This window comes from Mobula birostris, chromosome 15 (assembly GCF_030028105.1).
Source record: "Mobula birostris isolate sMobBir1 chromosome 15, sMobBir1.hap1, whole genome shotgun sequence".
Taxonomy (NCBI): domain Eukaryota; kingdom Metazoa; phylum Chordata; class Chondrichthyes; order Myliobatiformes; family Myliobatidae; genus Mobula; species Mobula birostris.
The window spans coordinates 1765730-1784981 of NC_092384.1; the positions used below are offsets into that span (position 1 = coordinate 1765730).

At 46.0% G+C, this 19252-nt stretch overlaps 2 protein-coding genes across 5 annotated transcripts in view; both read right to left on the reverse strand.

Moving 5' to 3' along the window:
* Positions 1-6298, reverse strand: part of polr2c (RNA polymerase II subunit C) — a 44387-nt gene extending 38089 nt beyond the window's left edge. Inside the window, exon 1 of one of the 3 annotated variants that reach the window (XM_072279228.1) lies at positions 6143-6298. In XM_072279228.1, coding sequence (XP_072135329.1) covers positions 6143-6228 — 86 coding nt within the window. In that variant the 5' untranslated portion in view covers positions 6229-6298. The remainder of the gene's footprint in view (positions 1-6142) is intronic. The other 2 variants (XM_072279229.1, XM_072279230.1) reach the window with 2 other exon arrangements.
* Positions 6299-10012: 3714 nt separating this feature from the next.
* Positions 10013-19252, reverse strand: part of coq9 (coenzyme Q9 homolog (S. cerevisiae)) — a 33605-nt gene continuing 24365 nt past the window's right edge. For both annotated transcript variants that reach the window (XM_072279234.1, XM_072279233.1), the window contains exons 5-9: positions 14683-14767; positions 12763-12867; positions 11660-11815; positions 11163-11216; positions 10013-10176 (exon numbers count right to left, since the gene is read on the reverse strand). In XM_072279234.1, the coding sequence (XP_072135335.1) occupies positions 10141-10176; positions 11163-11216; positions 11660-11815; positions 12763-12867; positions 14683-14767 (436 nt within the window). In that variant the 3' untranslated portion in view covers positions 10013-10140. The remainder of the gene's footprint in view (positions 10177-11162; positions 11217-11659; positions 11816-12762; positions 12868-14682; positions 14768-19252) is intronic.

Consider the following 19252-nt stretch of genomic DNA (forward strand, 5'->3'; position numbering starts at 1 on the left):
TTTTTGTCACCGATAGTCGGTGAGAAATAAGCAGTAAGACAATTCAGAACTGTTCAACTCATTGCAGTTTCAAATATTCAGGCTTGGAGATGCCAGAAACAGCCAAGAGTGAAAATGCGATGACTTCACTACTTCAGCAAGTTAGGAACTACAAAGAATTTGAAGGTATCAACAAACATCTTGAATGTTAAAATTCAAATGAAGATTGGAGGATGCAACCGTCCATGGTATTGTATGAAAACAGGCCATTACCTGCACTGGCAGACATTCCACCTCTCCCGGAACATCCGGGAGTCTCCCGCATATTGATAGTGACTCCCTGACCACCGGAATTTATGTACAATATCCGGGGAATAGATTTTTTGAGAGGGAGAGGGAGAGGGAGAGGGAGAGCGAGCATCCTGATTGGTCTCCCTTCGTGCTAAGAGTGGTCCCCAACCACCGGGCTGTGAGGAAACAATATGATTTGGCGATATGAAACGATATGTGTCAGCTGCACCTTTCCTCATTCCCTGTCACGCACTGTTGAACTTGAACGCACACAAGGTCATTATGCACACGGCATCCATGTCAGCGCGGGAAGGAGATCAACTCCTCGAGCTTGTAAATGACGGCGGGCTGAAAAGTATGTTTGACATAACATCTCTGCCGGCATTCTGGATCAAAGTCAAGGCTGAATATCCTGAGATAGCCACGAAAGCACTGAAAACGTTGCTTCCATTTCCAACATCATATCACTGCGAAGCGGAGTTTTCTGCAATGAATGCAACGAAAACTAAATTGCAGAATAGACTGGACATGAGGAACCCCCTTCGAGTATCGCTGTCTCCCGTCACCCCTCAATAGGACCGTGTTGTTGCAGGAAAACAAGCCCAGGGCTCCCGCTGATTCAGCGATATTGGTGTGTTGTAATGATTTTATATGTTCATACGGGGAAATTATGAGCTGTGTGTTTAATATCCAAACGTTACTTAAAATATTGTGATGCTATTGACTTATCATCTATATTCCAGTCGTGATTAACACCGCCCCCCCCCCCCACTCCGGTTGGCCAGTCCGCAAGAATATTGTCAATATTAAGCCGGTCTGCGGTGCAAAAAATGTTGGGGACCCCTGCTAAGTAGACCTATCAGTTTTCTCTGTGGGTGGGCTTTACAGTCGACCTCAAAAATAATGACAGTGTTGCTCGCTGCACTGTTTGCAACAGTGATTTTTCTATTGCCCATGGTGGGTTAAAATGTAAAAGACATGTTGAGGTGAGTTTAACAGGTGTCATTACAGCATAGCTAACGTTATTTAAACTAGCTGGCTGGCTGCTAAGAAGCTACTCTATTGATGTCCTACGTGATGAGGCCAAACTCCCTGTGGACTTGCTTAAAGTTGTAATAGAATAAACATGATAATATAAGTACATATTTTAATGTCACATTTGCTGCATATACCCAACTTGGTTTACAGATTAGACAAAAATCACTAAACAAAGCATTAGATATACTTTTGGGGGTCGACGGGGGGGGGGAGATATGGGATTGCGGGGGGTCGGGTGCTACCTCCCTGAAATTAGTTTTTGCAGAGTGGGATGTCTGCACTAGGTGCCTGTACCGACTTTATTTATTGTGTACACTGGATGAATTCCTCCGCCGATAATCATTAGGGACTAACACACAGTTTTAGGGTACTGTAGTACTATGGGCAAAGTCCTAATTTAGGTTTCATTTAAATACATAATTTATTACTTAGTTTGTATTTTTTAAAGCATTTTTAACTATGTCCATGAAACTTCGACTAATTGGGGCAGCCACTTAAATTCTACTGGTCTAAATTGTCCCAATTAACCAGAATCCACTATATTTAGATATTCTGTCTCTTAGAATTTAACATAGAACATAGAAATCTACAGCACATTACAGGCCCATTGGTCTACAATGTTGGGCTGACCATGTAACCTACAGATTTACTGTAACGCATAGCACTCTATTTTTCTAAGCTCTGGGTACTATCTAAGAGCCTCTTAAAAGACCCTATTGTATCTGCCTCCACCACCGTCGCTAGCAGAACATTCCATGTACCCACCGCTCTCTGTGAAAAAATTAGCATCCACATCCCCTCTGTCCCTACTTCCAAGCATCCTAAAACTATGCCCTCTCGTGTTAGCCATTTCAGCCCTGGGAAAAAAACCTCTGACTATCCACATGATTAACGCCTCTCATCATCTTATACACCTCTATCAAGTCATCTCTCATCCTGGAACAGGCCAAACTCCCACAAAAGCTGTTGCTGAACTTCTAGAGAAGCACAACTGAAACCATCCTGACCGACAGTGCCACAGTGTGGTATCTCAGCTGCACAGCCGCTGAGTGACAAGACCTGCATCGCGTGGTGAAGGCGGCCCAGCGGACTGTCAGGATGGAGCTCCCAGGACTGGACACCATCTATTCCAGCAGACTCAGGAGGAAAGCAACCAGCACCACACACCCCGGCCACTCCCTGTCTGACCCGCTGCCGTCCAGCAAAAGGTTCAAGACACTAAAAGCCAGAACAAATAGGCAGAGGAACAGCTTCTATCCCTGAGCTGTGGCCTCCATCACACCACTCCCACAGAACAATGACTGAAACTGTGAGCACACACATGGACTCAAATACTTGCACTAACGGCACTTTGTGCATTACTGTGATAATCTGGTGCTGCTGCAACTTATTTTCTGCTACTTATCTATTTAATACTGTTTTTCTATTACTGTCTTGTTTTTATCTATCGCTTTATTTAACTACCTGAGAGGAAGCCAAACAGAGTTTCATTGTAAACAAGAAGAATTCTGCAGATGCTGGAAATTCAGGCAACAAACATAAAAGTTGCTGGTGAACGCAGCAGGCCAGGCAGCATCTCTAGGAAGAGGTACAGTCGACGTTTCAGGCCGAGACCCTTCGTCAGGACTAACTGAAGGAAGAGTGAGTAAGAGATTTGAAAGTGGGATGGGGAGGGGGAGATCCAAAATGATAGGAGAAGACAGGAGGGGGAGGGATGGAGCCAAGAGCTGGACAGGTGATTGGCAAAAGGGATACGAGAGGATCATGGGAGAGGAGATCCGGGGAGAAAGACAACGGGGGGGTGGGGGACCCAGAGGATGAGCAAGGGGTATATTCAGAGGGACAGAAGGAGAAAAATGAGAGAGAGAGAAAAAATGTGTGTATATAAATAAATAAATAACAGATGAGGTACGAGGGGGAGGTGGGGCATTAGCGGAAGTTAGGGAAGTCAATGTTCATGTCATCAGGTTGGAGGCTACCCAGACGGAATATAAGATGTTGTTCCTCCAACCTGAGTGTGGCTCCATCTTTACAGTAGAGGAGGCCGTGGATAGACATATCAGAATGGGAATGGGATGTGGAATTAAAATGTGTGGCTACTGGGAGATCCTGCTTTCTCTGGCTGACAGAGCGTAGGTGTTCACCAAACCAATCTCCCAGTCTGCGTCGGGTCTCGCCAATATATAGAAGGAAAAGTGGGGGACAGATATGCCTGCCTTTTTGTCCTCAAAGCTCTCCACTTCTTTTTGGATTCCAGACCTAACCAGTTCCCCTCTACCACCACTCTGCTCCGTCCAGCGGAATTAGTCCTTACTCTTAACAATTTCTCCTTTGGCTCCTCCCACTTTCGCCAAACTAAAGGTGTAGCTATGGGCACCCGTATGGGTCCTAGCTATGCCTGCCTTTTTGTTGGCTTTGTGGAACAATTTATGTTCCGTGCCTATTCTGGTATCTGTCCCCCACTTTTCCTTCGCTACATCGACGACTGCATTGGCGCTGCTTCCTGCACGCATGCAGAGCTCGTTGATTTTATTAACTTTACCTCCAACTATCACCCTGCCCTCAAGTTTACCTGGTCCATTTCCGACACAGCCCTCTCCTTTCTAGATCTTTCTGTCTATCTCTGGAAACAGCTTATCCACTGATGTCTACTATAAGCCTACTGACTCTCACAGCTATCTGGACTATTCCTCTTCTCACCCTGTCTCTTGCAAAAACGCCATCCCCTTCTCGCAATTCCTCCATCTCCGCCGCATCTGCTCTCAGGATGAGGCTTTTCATTCCAGGACGAAGCAGATGTCCTCCTTTTTTTTTAAAGAAAGGGGCTTCCCTTCCTCCACCATCAACTCTGCTCTCAAACGCATCTCCCCCATTTCACGTACATCTGCTCTCACTCCGTCCTCCTGCCACCCCACTAGGAATAGGGTTCCCCTGGTCCTCACCTACCACCCCACCAGCCTCCAGGTCCAACATATTATTCTCCGTAACTTCCGCCACCTCCAACGGGATCCCACCACTAAGCACATCTTTCCCTCCCCCAAACTCTGCTTTCCGCAGGGATCGCTCCCTATGCGACTCCCTTGTCCATTTGTCCCCCCCCATCCCACCCCACTGATTTCCCTCTTGGCACTTATCCTTGTAAGCGGAACAAGTGCTACACATGCCCTTACACTTCCTCCCTTACCACCATTCAGCGCCCCAAACAGTCCTTCCAGGTGAGGCGACACTTCAGCTGTGAGTTGGTTGGGGTGATATTCTGGGTCTGGTGCCTCCTGTATATTGGCGAGACCCGACGCAGACTGGGAGATCATTTTGCTGAACACCTATGCTTTGTCCGCCAGAGAAAGCAGGATCTCCCAGTGGCCACACATTTTAATTCCACATCCCATTCCCATTCTGATATGTCCATCCACGGCTTCCTCTACTGTAAAGATGAAGCCACACTCAGGTTGGAGGAACAACACCTTATATTCCGTATGGGTAGCCTCCAACATGATGGCATGAACATTGACTTCTCAAACTTCCGCTAATGCCCCACCTCCCCCTCGTACCCCATCTGTTATTTATTTATATACACACATTCTTTCTCTCTCTTGTTTTTCTCCCTCTGTCCCTCTTGCCCATCCTCTGGGTTTCCCACCCCCCTTGTCTTTCTCCCTGGGCCTCCTGTCCCATGATCCTCTCACATCCCTTTGCCAATCACCTGTCCAGCTCTTGGCTCCATCCCTCGCCCTCCTGTGTTCTCCTATCATATTGGATCACCCCCTCCCCCTCCCACATTCAAATCTCTTACTAACTCTTCCTTCAGTTAGTCCTGACGAAGGGTCTCGGCCCGAAACGTCGACTGTATCTCTTCCTAGAGATGCTGCCTGGCCTGCTGCGTTCACCAGCAACTTTGATGTGTGTTGCTAGAGTTTCATTGTACCTATGTATAATGACAATAAAGATCATTCAATTCAATTCCTCCGTTGCTCCAAGGAGAAAGGTCAAATTCACTCAACCTATTCTCATAAGGCATGCTTCCCAATCCAGGCAATATCCTTGTAAATCTCCTCTGTACTCTTTCTAGTTTCCATATCCTTCCTGTAGTGAGGTGACCAAAACTAAACACAGTCATTGGCCTATAATTCCCCAGCTTATTCTTCGAGCCTTTCTTGAATGACAGAACATCACGAGCCCTCCTCCAATGGTCTGGCACCTCACCCGTGGCTTATGGCTGTCTTAAATACTGCTGCCAGGGCCCCTGCAATTTTTGCGTTCGGGTCATTTTGTCAAATGTACCGTTGAAAGTATTCTAACTGGTTGCATCAAGGTCGGGTACAGCAATTCGAATGGATCTAGTTTCAACTGCAACATTCAAGGGAAGTTTGGGTAAGTACATGGTGGGTCTATGCAGAGTAACACAGTTAGGCACGGACTTGATGGGTTGGAGATGTTTCTGGCCTGTAGCTGCATAGTAGTAATGGAAACAAAAATTCTCCCCACCATCTGTAGGAGCTGCTGCTAGAGGCCAATGCCCATCATCCAGGCTCCGTCACTCTCTCATATCTACAGTCGGATATGATAAGAGCTACTTCATTTCAACGATTTGCTCATTGAGCCAAGCGGCACAATGCCGAACACTGTCTCGGCACAGCAACACTTACGATGCCATGGACCTGGTTTGCATGAGTGCCTTGCTTTCTTTTGCACAATCTTGCTTCTCTTCCCCTGAAGGGAATAAAGCGTGAACATTCATGCGGTGTGTCTGTACCCACTGCCTACGCTGCTGCAAACCGTTCCTGTAGCACCCCTCCCCGGACCCGAGCACATGATAGCAAACCCCGGCACTCACGACAGCTCCGTGTTCTCCACGACGAATTTAACATTCTCGTCCGTCAGCTCCGTGATCCGGACCGTCGGCTGGTTCGCGTACGGCATCGCGGCCCGACCTCCTCTTTCCCGGCAGGCCCTGCGTCACGCTGCGGGCCGCCTTTCAGTCCCGCGATATCGCGGCCCGACCTCCTCTTTCCCAGCGAGCCCTGCGTCACGCTGCAAGCCACCTTCTACCCAGCGAGAGACAGTCCCGCGATATGATCCTGACCTCCTCTTTCCCGGCAAGCCCTGCGTCACGCTGCGGGCCGCCTTCTTCCCGGCGAGTGACAGTCCCGCGGTACGCTCTTGACCTCTTTCCCGGCCAGCCCCGCGATATTACTCCCCTCCCCTGGAGGTCTAGGTGACGTAGGAGGCCGTTCTGTCTGCGCCGACTCCTTGCAGACATTGCGCACCCCGGGAACTTCGAGCACTCCGTCCGCCGAGTTTGTCTGACCCCCACATCACTGCTCCGGTTTCTGACCTGCTCCCTCCACCAGCAATTCTGCACATGCTGCAAGTTCAAGCAACACACATCAAAGTTGCAGGCCAGGCAGCATCTCTAGAAAGACGTTTCGGGCCGAGACCCTTGGTGTGTGCTGCTCCCTCCAGGCTGTCTTCAGCCCAAACCCGACCTGTTGTCCCACTGTCAGAGTTCCCTTCACCGTTAGTGCCCACTCAACCCTCTCGTCTCTCAATCTCCCACTCATAAACATTGTATCCGACACCTATCACCAAGACAATACGATTTCCAGCACCAGAAAATCTGCAGATGCTGGAAATTCAAGCAACACACATGGAAGTTGCTGGTGGACAGGCAGCATCTATAGGAAGAGGTACAGTCGACGTTTCGGGCCGAGACCCTTCGTCAGGTCTAACTGAAAGAAGAGATAGTAAGAGATTTGAAAGGGGGAGGGGGGGATCCGAAATGATAGAAGGCTGGAGGGGGAGAGATGGAGCCAAGAGCTGGCCAGGTGATTGGCAAAAGGGATACGAGGCTGGAGAAGGGAGAGGGTCATGAGAAGGGAGAGGGTCATGGGACGGGAGGCCTAGGGAGAAAGGGGGAGGGGAGCCCTGAGGAAGATGGAGAGCAGGAAAGGAGTGATTATGAGAGGGACAGAGAGAGAAAAAAAAGGGGGAAATAAATAATGAATGGGGTAAGAAGGGGAGGTGGGTCATTAGCGGAAGTTAGAGAAGTCAATGTTCATGCCATCAGGATGGAATATAAGGTGTTGTTCATCCAACCTGATTGTGGCTTCATCTTGACAGTAGAGAAGGTCATGGATAGACATGTCAGAATGGGAATGGGATGTGGAATTAAAATGTGTGGCCACTGGGAGATCCTGCTTTCTCTGGCGGACAGAGCGTAGGTGTTCAGCAAAGCGGTCTCCCAGTCTGCATCGGGTCTCGCCAATATATAGAAGGCCACATCGGGAGCACCGGACACAGTATATCACCCCAACCGCCTCACAGGTGAAGTGTCGCCTCACCTGGAAGGACTGTCTGGGGCCCTGAATGATGGTGAGGGAGGAAGTGTAAGGGCAGGTGTAGCACTTACCATAGAAACTACAGCACAGAAACAGGCCCTTTGGCCCTTCTTGGCTGTGCCGAACCATTTTCTGCCTAGTCTCACTGACCTGCACACGGACCATATCCCTCCATACACATAGAAACCATAGAAACTACAGCACAGAAACTTGTTCCGCTTACAAGGATAAGTGGTGGGAGGGACATCAGTGGGAAGGGATTGGGAGGACAAATGGACAAGGGAGTCGCGTAGGGAGCGATCCCTGCGGAAAGTGGGGGGGGGGGAGGGAAAGATGTGCTTGGTGGTGGGATCCCGTTGGAGGTGGCGGACGTTACGGAGAATTACATGTTGGACCCGGTGGCTGGTGGGGTGGTAGGCGATTTCCAGCATCTACAGATTCTCTTGTTCGTAAACGTTCAGTTCTGACCCCTGCAATCTGCAATATACAATTTTCCATAGTCGTAAAAACACACTCAACCATTTTTCTGCTTACTTTTTTTTAATTGCATGGCCAATTACCTTGAAGAGCAGATGGCAATTTATCAAATTCCATTGGGAAGTCTTTATGAATCAGAAGTATAGCAGGGTTCAGTCAGTCTGTCCCAGGGGCCTGGTCGCCATGCTGATCTTTCCTTCCTGTCCCTGGTAATGGATTCTACAATTCACACAACTAATCTGTATTTACTGGGTTATCCCTGCAAGACAGTTAATCAAGACAGATCCCAATCCCAGCACCACCCCTGCACTCGAGAATTAATTCACATACCGGCCCTTCAACTATCTATTCAATTTTCAGCAGACCCACAATGTTAACTGCAACATTCTTTGCTGCTACTGCCCCCTTCCTGACTACTGCTTTCCCACATACCTCAGTTATGTCCTCAGCTTAAATTGTTTCCTCTTCAGTCTCCAATGCTTTGTGTTCTTGTGCCTATGGAATATTCCTAGGTTCCTTTCAGTGTTTGCAGTCTTTTCTCATTGCCTCTTTCTTTGTACATTTCTTTAAATTTATTTAACTCATTTTTTTAGTTACCTAGCAGCTTTCCATTTTCTTTGTTGCTCCTCATCATGTCCAAAATTTCAGTCATTTTGGGAAAATTAATCCAATATTCTTCCTCTGTCCCTCTTGGGACATATCAAGACTGTACTGAGTCAGAGCCAAAAGGGCCACTGTTCTTCAAATGCAGAATTGCATGCTGTCTTTGATATCAGTTTTCTCAAACTACATCTGTTCTCCAAACAAGAATGGCCTTTCTCCAATACCCTATTTTAACCTGAAGAGGTTTACATCAATTTCAATACCATAGTTTGGAATGGAAATTATGACTGACATTTACTACTTGCATCCCCTCTAATAACTTGCCCACTTGTCACAACCAAGTTGCCATCTTCTTCACTGGATCTGAACTTTACCAATAACACTGGGCCACAAAGATTTTGTTTCCTGAATACTTCTGGGTGTATCTTATGGATTTGGGCTGCTGATCATGAAAATCACCATGAGATTTCCATATCATGCACTGCTTCTTTTTTAAATGGCCAATATTTGTTATTTCAATTCATAGTTCATGTCAGAATAACTGATGTCAAGATTAAGGAAGGCATTTTTGTTGGTCCACAAATCAAACAACTCATTAATGACAGGCAATGCGATGAATGTCTAGTGGGACCAGAGAAATTCACATGGAAGGCATTCAAGGATATCATTGAAAATTTTCTTGGCAACTGGAGCTCCAAACTACATGCAGCTGATTGACAACATGCTTCAAGCGTACAAAACCATGAAGTGGAAAATGTCACTAAAGATTCATTTTCTGCATTCCTATTTAGACTTGGTCCCTGCAAATTTTGGCGCTGTCAGTGACAAGCATGGTGAAAGGTTTCACTGGGACATTGCAGCCATGAAGAAATGTATCAGGGCAACTGGAATCCATCAATGTTGGCTGATTATTCTTGGACACAGTGTCTGAGGCTTTTGGCTTGAGTACAAACAAAAACGATCAAAACATTTTTAGCCTAGTTGAACTATGGACAAATGTCAGCACCATTATGCAATTAAATGAATTATATTTAATAAAAGTTAATTTCTTGTTTCTCCAAATTCCTACGTGATTTAAGCAGTCTGAATTTATTCGTGTTCAGCTTCAAGAGGTCTACAAAAAAAATTTGGAAGCAGCACTTTTGAAAAAATTGCTGTCCAATGTAATCAAATTTCTGCGACACACTCCAAAAAAACCGTTACCTGTGCGTTTTTGCTATAGGAAAGTTCAATCACTGGCCAGCTCACACCACAATGGACCACCTAACGATCAGTTCACACAGTCATTTGCTATTAATTATTTTATTTATTTTCACTGCATTATTTATATCTGGATGCTATGAACAGTAGAATGGAAGTGACACACGTACACACACTCTCAGATTCTGCCTATCTGGAGATCCACAGGCAGAGCTCACCGACTCTGGGCAATCCCAGTCAGGTTCTTCACCTGTGTGACCAGAACCAGAGAAAGAAAATATTATAGCAGGAAGTGTAGAGACCGGCAGCCATGCAAGGGAAGGGAGTGGAGGACAGATGATGACTGTTCCTGATCCTTACTCTGCATAAAACATCCTCTCGGTCACAAATTATCAAGCTAAGATACTCCCAAGTCACCAAGTGCGGTGGGACAGTGAACTGCAAAATGGGTCTCAGTACTGCCCATTCCATCACACACCTTACAGCTGAGATCATGCCCAAAGGGAATAGAATTAAGATGACAGGAGCTAAATTCAAAGGAGGTGCATAGGGCAAGATTTTCCCCCACGAAGAGTGGTGGGTGTGTGTAATGCACTCCATGGGATGGTGTTGCAGGCAAATATGACAGAGGCATTCAGGAGGCTATTAGATATACACATGAATGTACACGAAATGGAAGGATATGGACATCTTTAGTTTAATTCTGTCATAGACTATCTCAATCCCGGCTGTGAATGGAAGAAGATTTGGCATGGGGCTAGTAACTCCATCCCATAAAAACCTAGTGCTACAGAAATTCCAAAGACCTCATCCCTGGGGAAGGAAGGATCTTTGTCTAGAAGACACCAAAAAGATGGGCTATACACAGGGACAACTGCAAACACTGACCCTTGACAGAGGACTCTGGCAAGCTGCTGACGGCAGCCTATGCCCCAGTAGGGCTGAAGGGCTAACACCAACAGATTAGTTCAGTTGGCCACTTGACCACTAATTTCATTAGTTTGACACAACATAGTGGGCTGAAGAGTCAACTCCTGTTGTGTTCTGTGTTCTATGTTCTATCAGGAGCACAGACAATGGTCCGAATCAGTGTGAAGATGGCGAGAGGAAGGAGACAAGATCAAGCTTGTTCTCCCTACCAGCTAGAGTCAGTCACTAGCCAGAGCTGGGCCCCTGGCACTCAGCAACAACTGAAGTGGGTTGTTACACAGCCTGGATTCTGGGTGTGACACTTACAGTAACCGCAGCTCCCATCAGTCCTTGCAAAACAGCCTTCCCTGTCAACTGGGCCTACAAACAAACACAACCATAGTTAGTCTGAGGGCAGCACAGCGGTAGCACTGCTGTCTCACAGCTCTGCCGTATGGACTTTGCACATTCTCCCTCTGTGTGGGATTCCCCTGGGTGCTCAGAATTCCTCCCACTTTCCAAGTCGTGCAGGTCAGTCGGTTAATTGGTAGCTGTGAATTGCCCCTGCTGCATGTGGGGAGTGCAAGAATCAGGGTGGAAGGGGTTGGTGTTTATGGAAAAGTGAGGAGGAAGAGTCAGATTGATGCAAATGGATGTCAGCATGTACTCACTCAGTCCAGACAGTCTGTTTCTATGCCCTACCACTGACGACACTGCTCGGATTTGGAGTGGGAAAGCGTGTTTGTGGGTATAGCTGTGTGGCTTGTGGCCAGGTGTGTAAGTGGTTGGGCTGCGGCAGATCCCTCCCCGTTGGTAGGACTCACCTGCTTGGCGGAATGAGCTACGCTGACCGCGTCATTGACACGGTGCTGCAAGAAGGTCCATGTGTTCTCGTAGTCCGGGGACGAGTCCTGCACCAGTACCAGCTCCGTGCTGTTGTAGATTCCAGCCAGGACCGCTCTCTTCGTGTACCAGTTGGACTGTTCACAGGCCGAGAAATAGAAACTGTTACTGTCAGTGGATGATACGAACACCAGACTCACTTTGGAGACTGTCTTCCTGCTGCTCGGAGCCACAAGTGTGGTGGGAAGAGAGAGGAGTTAACTGACCAGGGTGAGTTCACCCAGTCAGTCACAGACCACTGGTATCACTGTCACAGCCCAGATGCAGAGGGACCACAGAGGGATAAGGCAGAACGTGGGTGGACTGTACCCCGAGAAGCAACAGGCAGAGGGGGCAGCATCACTGCATGACAAGCAGAGGGATAATCTGTCATTCTGAAGCTGCATGAAGTTAGGACGTCCTCTTGCCAGCTCAGGGAAGGTCTGTGAACTGCAACTCCCGAATCCCCAAGCACCACTCACCTCACCGAGACACTCAGCCAAGAGGAACCCCACACCTTGGCTAATCTCCTGCCCCACTCAGATCGGGAACCACCATGTCCTGGTCCACACACTCATTTTCCACCAAACCGTCCCCGTCCTAACTGCATCTGCTCACTTCCTTCCCCAGCTGCGCTCACTCAGGTCACCAGCTGCCATGCTGTTGGCTGTTCACTGAGACCGAGTGCCCCTTCCTCTCGCTTGCCCAGTCACTCACCTCTGAGTCTCCCTCTCCCCAGACATACACCAGGGAGCAACTTACAAAAGTCAATTGGCCCAGTCACCAGTACCACATGTCGTTGGGATATGGGAAGGAACCACGGCACTCAGAGGCGGGAAGACCCATACGGTCACAGACAGAGCACGCAGACAGTGGCAGAGACAGAGCCCAGGTCTGCCGAGCGGTGACGCAGCAGTTCCACCAACCTGACCCCTTTCCCACTGCCCACCCTGGTGGCCACTCTCTCCCTCCTCCCCTGCTAACCAGAACCCACTCCCAGCTGAGCTCTGCCGCATCCACAACAGGCACCCCCTCCATTACTCACATCGGTCGACTTATCTCCTGCGTAGAACCAGATCTCATCCACCATCTCCGTCAGTATCCTCAGACTGTCAGCCACGTTCTCCGGCATCAGCAGAAGACTCATTGCCTGTCAGAAAAAAGAGTGTGCGTTGGTGAGTCCGCTGGCCGACCAACTGCACTGTCACCCTGTGACAGAGGGGTAAGGGGCTTGCTCCACCTTTGCCAGCACCCATCAAGGAGCAGGGGCTCATTCAGGGGAAGGTCAACCTCAGCCTTACACTTGCACCCCATCCTCTCAGACGGAGTGGAGTTCAGAGGGGCCTATACCCTTGGATTGTCTGGATGGGGGTCGGGCGTGGAGAAGACTGACCCCACAGGAAGCGTCAGCAGGGGTCTGTTCCCCTTGGGCAGAAGGTGGGGGGGGGGGGATCCATTCCCATTCCCTGCGTGAGTGGAGGGTTCCCTTGAACTCTCTCAGATTGAGGTTCAGCGAGTCTATTCCCTTTGATGCCATCAGAGGCTGGAGGATCTGCTCCCTCAAGACACATCCCTGCCCTGGTGCATCCAGTGACCAGATAAATTTACAAGGCGTAACGTCCTTGTCCCATCATTTGTTTATTCATTTTAAAATCTTTTTTTATTAATTGTTAAAGATTAATAACCAAGTCAACATGTCAATATGCACAATGAAGAATTACATTACCAAATAACTGATTAACAAAGCTAAACAATATATCAATAATAATAAGAAAAAATAGCATGTTAAGAATATTTTAAGGGAAAAAAAGACCCCTACTAACTAAAACAAAAACCCTGCTAACAAAAAAACCATTGGGAGCACAACCCCGGAGCTATACGCCATACAAGCTTCCATAAAAGAAAAACATCAATCCCCCAACTCAAATCCATTTAAACAAGAATCAGAAGGAAACCATCTTAATTAACTCAAATCAGATGATAGTAGCGAGCAAAAGAACCCCACCTTTTCTCAAAGTCAAATCGAGGATCAAAAGTTCGACTTCTGATTTTTTCCAAACTAAGACATAGCATCACCTGAGTGAACCATTGTATCAAAGTGGGAGCAGAGGCATCTTTCCATTTTAATAAAATAGCCCTTCGGGCCAATAATGTAACAAATGCAATTACACGTTGGTCTGATATAGAAATACCATGAATATATTGAGGGATTATACATAACAAAACTGTCAATTTATTAGGTTGTAAATTAATTTTTAAAGCTTTAGAAATTGTAGAAAAAATAGATTTCCAAAACTGTTTCAATACAGAACACGACCAAAACATATGTGTCAGTGTAGCTGTCTCGGTTTTACATCTATCACACTGACTATCAACATTAGGAAACATTTTAGACAGTCTCTCCTTTGTCAAATAGTAACAATGTACAATTTTAAATTGAATTAAAGAGTGACTAGCACAGATCAAAGAAGAGTTAACCAACTTCAAAATTCACAACCAATCCTCTGTTATCAAGGTCATGTTACGCTCTCTTTCCCAATCTTGCTTAATTTTAAGTGAAGGGTAATTGTGCTGTTGTAACAGTAAATTATAAATTTTCCCAATAAAACCTATCACTAAAGGGTTTATTTTTAAAATAATATCTAACTAATCCTGTACATATGGAAAATTACTTAAATATTCTTGTAAGAAATGTCTGACCTGAAGATATTGCAAGAAATGTGAGTACAAGAGAGAGTACTTAGTTACCAATTTCTCAAAAGACATCAATCGGCCATCTTGGAACAGATCCATGAAGGAATGGACTCCTTTATTCCTCCAAAGAAGAAAGGTAGGATCACTTAATGAAGGTTTAAGTACTTAAACCATTGTTTTTTTATGCCCAGTCTCCTCAGAGTTCCAGCCCTCTCCCTTGGAGCCCATCCTTCATCCTACTGCAGAGGTGGAGTGAACGGTGTACTCTCACCTGTGGCCAGCTGTCGATATAAGGGATTACCATACGTAGACGGGCCTCCACGGCATCCTTGATGAATATATCCGTCTTCTTCAACCTGTGGACCAAGGAAAGCCAAACAACGTTGCAACAGGTCCAGAAAAGAAATGTGTTTCCGACATTTCACTGGTGCTGCTACATACACCAGGAATGAGGGACTGGGTAATATTTTACAAATTTATTTAAAAGACAATTAGGTGTGCATAGGGGGAATTTAGAGAGACAAGTGAGAAGAGGGCAAGTGGAACAAGCACTGTGGTTGGCATGGGTAAGTTGGTCTGAAGGGCCTGTTCAATGTTGTAGGACTCTATGTATCTCTGGAGTTTAGAAGATGGGCAGGAGAACTTGAAACATACACAATTCCTACAGGGCTTGACAGACTGTCGCCAGGGAGGGCATTTCCCCAGGCTCAGGAGCCCAGAGCTAGGATCATGGTCTCCGAGTAAGGTGAGTCTGCTTACAAATTAAACAAACTGGTGCCGGAAGGTGGTGAATCTTTGAAATTTTACATTGCAGGGAATGCTGGAACTCAACTCACTGAGTACACTTAAACAGACATGAAATGGTCACAAAAGTACAAAAGGAATCAGTGTGCCAGGGTCAGGGATGTCTCAGATTGCATCCACAGCATCTCAGAGGGGGAGGGAGAGCAACCAACTGTCTCGGTACATATTTGTACCAATGGCATAGGAAGGAAAAGCAAACCCTGAAGAGAGAATTTAGAGAGTTAGAGAGAAAGCTGAAAAGCAAGACCTCCAGGGTAGTAATTTCTGGATTGCTGCCCGTGCCACGCACTAGTGAGGGTAGAAACCGGATGATCTGCCAGATAAATGCGTGGCTGAGAAGCTGGTGCAGTGGGCAGGGCTTTTTGGATCATTGGGGGTGGGGGTGGGGGGTATGATCTGTACAAATGGATGGGTTGCACCGGAACCCTAGGCAAAACTCACAGGCAGCTTTGTTAGAGCTGTTGAGGATAGTTTGAACTAACTTGGCAGAGGACGGAACCGGAGTGATGGGACTCAGGATAGGATGGTGGTAAAAAAGCAAAGATAGCGTACAGTCAGACTGTCAGGAAGGGCAGGCAGATGATATAACAAAATTGCGGCCAGCAGGGTAAGTATCAGTGCATTAGAGATGCAGAATCAAAAAGGGTAGCAAATACAGTACTAAACCTGTTATATCTCAACTCAAGAGTATAAGAAATAAGGTGAATGATCTTGTTGCACCTCTAGATTGTCGGGTATGATTTTGTGGCCATCAATGAATCATGGCTGAAGGATGGTTATAGTTGGGAGCTGAATGACCAAGGTTACACATTGTATAGAAGGACAGGAAGGTAGGCAGAGGGGTTGGCGTGGCTCTGCTGGTAAAGAATGGCATCAAATCGTTAGAAATATGTGACATAGGATCAAGCCTTGTGGCTTGAGTTAAGAAACTACAAGGGTAAAAGTACCCTGATGGCATTTATATACAGGCCTCCTAACAGTAGCTGGGACGTGGACTACAGATTACAAAGGGAAATAGATTGGGAAAATCAGGTTGGTAATGGATACCAAGAGTGAACTTTTTGAATGCCTACGAGATGGCTTTTTACAGCAGCCTACTAGGGGATCAGTTATACCGGATTGGGTGTTATGTAATGAACTGGAGGCAATTAGGGAGCTTAAGGTAAAGGAACCCTTAGGAGGCAGTGATCACAATATGCTTGAGTTCAACTAGAAGTTTGATAGGGAGAAAGTAAAGTTTGACCTAGCAGTATTTCAGCAGAGTAAAGAAAGTTACAGTAGTGTGCGAGAGAAGTGGGCTAAAGCAAATTGGAAGGAGATGCTGGCAAGGATGACAGCAGAGCAGCAATGGCTTGAGTTTCTGGGAAAAATGAGGAAGTTGCAGGATAGACGTATTCCAAAAATGAAGAAATACTCAAATGCTAGTATAGTACAACCATGGCTGACAGTGAAGTCAAAGCGAATGTAATATCAAAAGGAAGGGTGTATAACAAAGCAAAAATTAGCCGGAAGATAGAGGATTGGGTAGCTTTTAAAAGCCTACAGAAAGCAACTACAAGAATCATTAGAAGGGAAAAGAAATATGAAAGCCAGCTAGCAAACAATATCAAAGTGGATAGAAAAAGCTTTTTCCGAGTATATACAAGATAAAAGAGAGATGCGAGTGGATATAGGACTACAGGTCGACCTTCACTAATCTGACTACCTGTAATCCAATTCCTTTGATAATCCGGCACTGATTATGCTTAATGTGATCCTTCTGTAAATCCGCATTTTCACTAATCCGGCACTCCTCAGGTCCCAATGGTGCCGGATTAGTGAAGGTCGACCTGTACTAGAAAATGAAGGCGGAGAAGTATTAACAGGGAACAATGAGATGGCAGATGAACTAGATGATTATTTTGCATCAGTCTTCACTGTGGAAGACACTAGCAATGTGCCAGGTGTTGAAGGGTGTGAGGAAAGAGAAGTCAGTGCAGTTGCTATTACAAGGGAGAAGCGCTCAAAATGCTGAAAGACCTGAAGCAAGGAAGGCATCTGGACCAGATGAATTAAACCCTAGGGTTCAAAAAGAGTCAGCAATAGAAATTGTGGATGCATTAGTAATGATCTTTCAAGAATCATTAGACTCTGGCATGGTTCCAAAGGACTGGAAAATTGCAAATATCACTCCACTCTTTAAGAAAGGAGGAAGGCAGAAAGGAAATTATGGATTAGTTAGCCTGACCTCAGTGGTTGAAAGATGCTGGAGTCAATTGTTAAGAATGAGGTTATGAAGTACAGGTGGCCCCCGTTTTCCAAACGTTCACTTTACGACACTTCGCTGTTATGAAAGACCTACATTAGTTACCTGTTTTCGCTAACAGAAGGTGCTTTCACTGTTACGAAAAAAGGCAGCGCGCACCCAAACAGCCAAGCTCCTCTCCCGGAACTGCATTCTAGCCAGCATTGCTTAAACATGTGCTTTATCTCGATTTATTTTGTGCATCCGTTAGCAAGATGAGTTATAAGGTATCAGAAAAGCCTAAAAGAGCTCGTAGGTGTTACATTTAGTGTAAAACTAGACATAATTAAGCGTTTCGATTGTGGTGAACGAAGTAAGGACATTGTCCGCGCGTTGAACTTGCCTGCGTCCACCATTCATACTATTTATACGCAGAAAGAAAGAATTTTGAAAGCTGCCGATGTTACTGTTGGTTCTGCTCGTAGTAAAGTGGTCTCTCTTAGTCGGCATCCAATAATGGATAAAATGGAAAATCTATTGCTTGAGTGGATTGATGGGTGTACAAAGCGTGGTGTTTCGTTAAGTTTTCTTATACTTAAGGAGAAATCAGTCAGTCTTTTTATAAGCTGAAACAGAAAGCACTGGACGATGGTGATGAAAGTGTTGCGAAAGTGGAACTTAAAGGTAGTCATAGGTGGTTTGATCGGTTTCTGAGCAGAGGGCAGCTTCATAGTTTAAGCAGTGGTCCCCAACCTCCGGGCCACCCACCAATACCGGGCCGCGAAGGACGCAGTGGTGCAGCGGTAGTCGGGACGCACCCAGCACATTTTTAAGAAAAAAAGCCGAAATAAACAAGCTAATTAATTAGGTGCCACCCAGCATGTAAATATCGGCCCAGATCAGAGGCGATTGCCGATTGCGTCAGATGGTTATTTGTATAAGCAAGTGTTTAACTGTGACGAAACTGCAATTTATTGGAGTCTTCCCGATTCCGGTAAATGAAACTACACTATACATACATTACTTCTACTTTATATATATAGACTGTCTATTTTTATGTGTTATTTGGTATGATTTGGCAGCTTCGTAGCTTAAAGGTTACTGGAGAGAGGGCTTCTGCCGAGAGCACTTCCGTGAGATTTTTGCTGCACTAAATAGTGCTGCAGAAAAGTATTTCTACTTTATATAGGCTGTGCATTTATCATATCATTCCTGCTTTTACTATATGTTACTGTTATTTTAGGTTTTATGTGTTATTTGGCATGTTGCAATTATTTAAAAAGTTTCCAAATTGGATAGGTAAAGAGGATGCAGTGGATGTTCTAGTCTTGAATTTTCAGAAGGCCTTTGACAAGGTGCCACACATGAGGCTGCTTGCTAAGTGAAGAGCCCATGGAATTACTGCAAAGTTACTAGCATGGTTAGAACATTGGCTGATTGGTAGGAGGCAGCGAGAGGGAATAAAAAGATCCTTGTCTGGTTCACTGCCAGTGACTGCTGGTGTTTCGCAGGGGTTGGTGTTGGGACTGCTTCTCGTCATGTTAAATATCAATGATTTAGATGATGAAGCAGATGGCTTTGTTGCCAAGTTTGCAGATGATACGAAGATTGGTGGAGGTAGTGTTGAGGAAACAGGAAGGCTGCAGAAAGACTTAGAAAATTATCAGAATGGGCAAGAGAGTGGCAAATGGAATACAATGTTGGAAAATGCATGGTCATGCACTTTGCTGGAAGAAAGAAATGTGCAGACAACTTTCTAAATGGGCAGAAAATGCAAATCTGAGATGCAAAGAGAGTTGGTAGCCCTTATGCA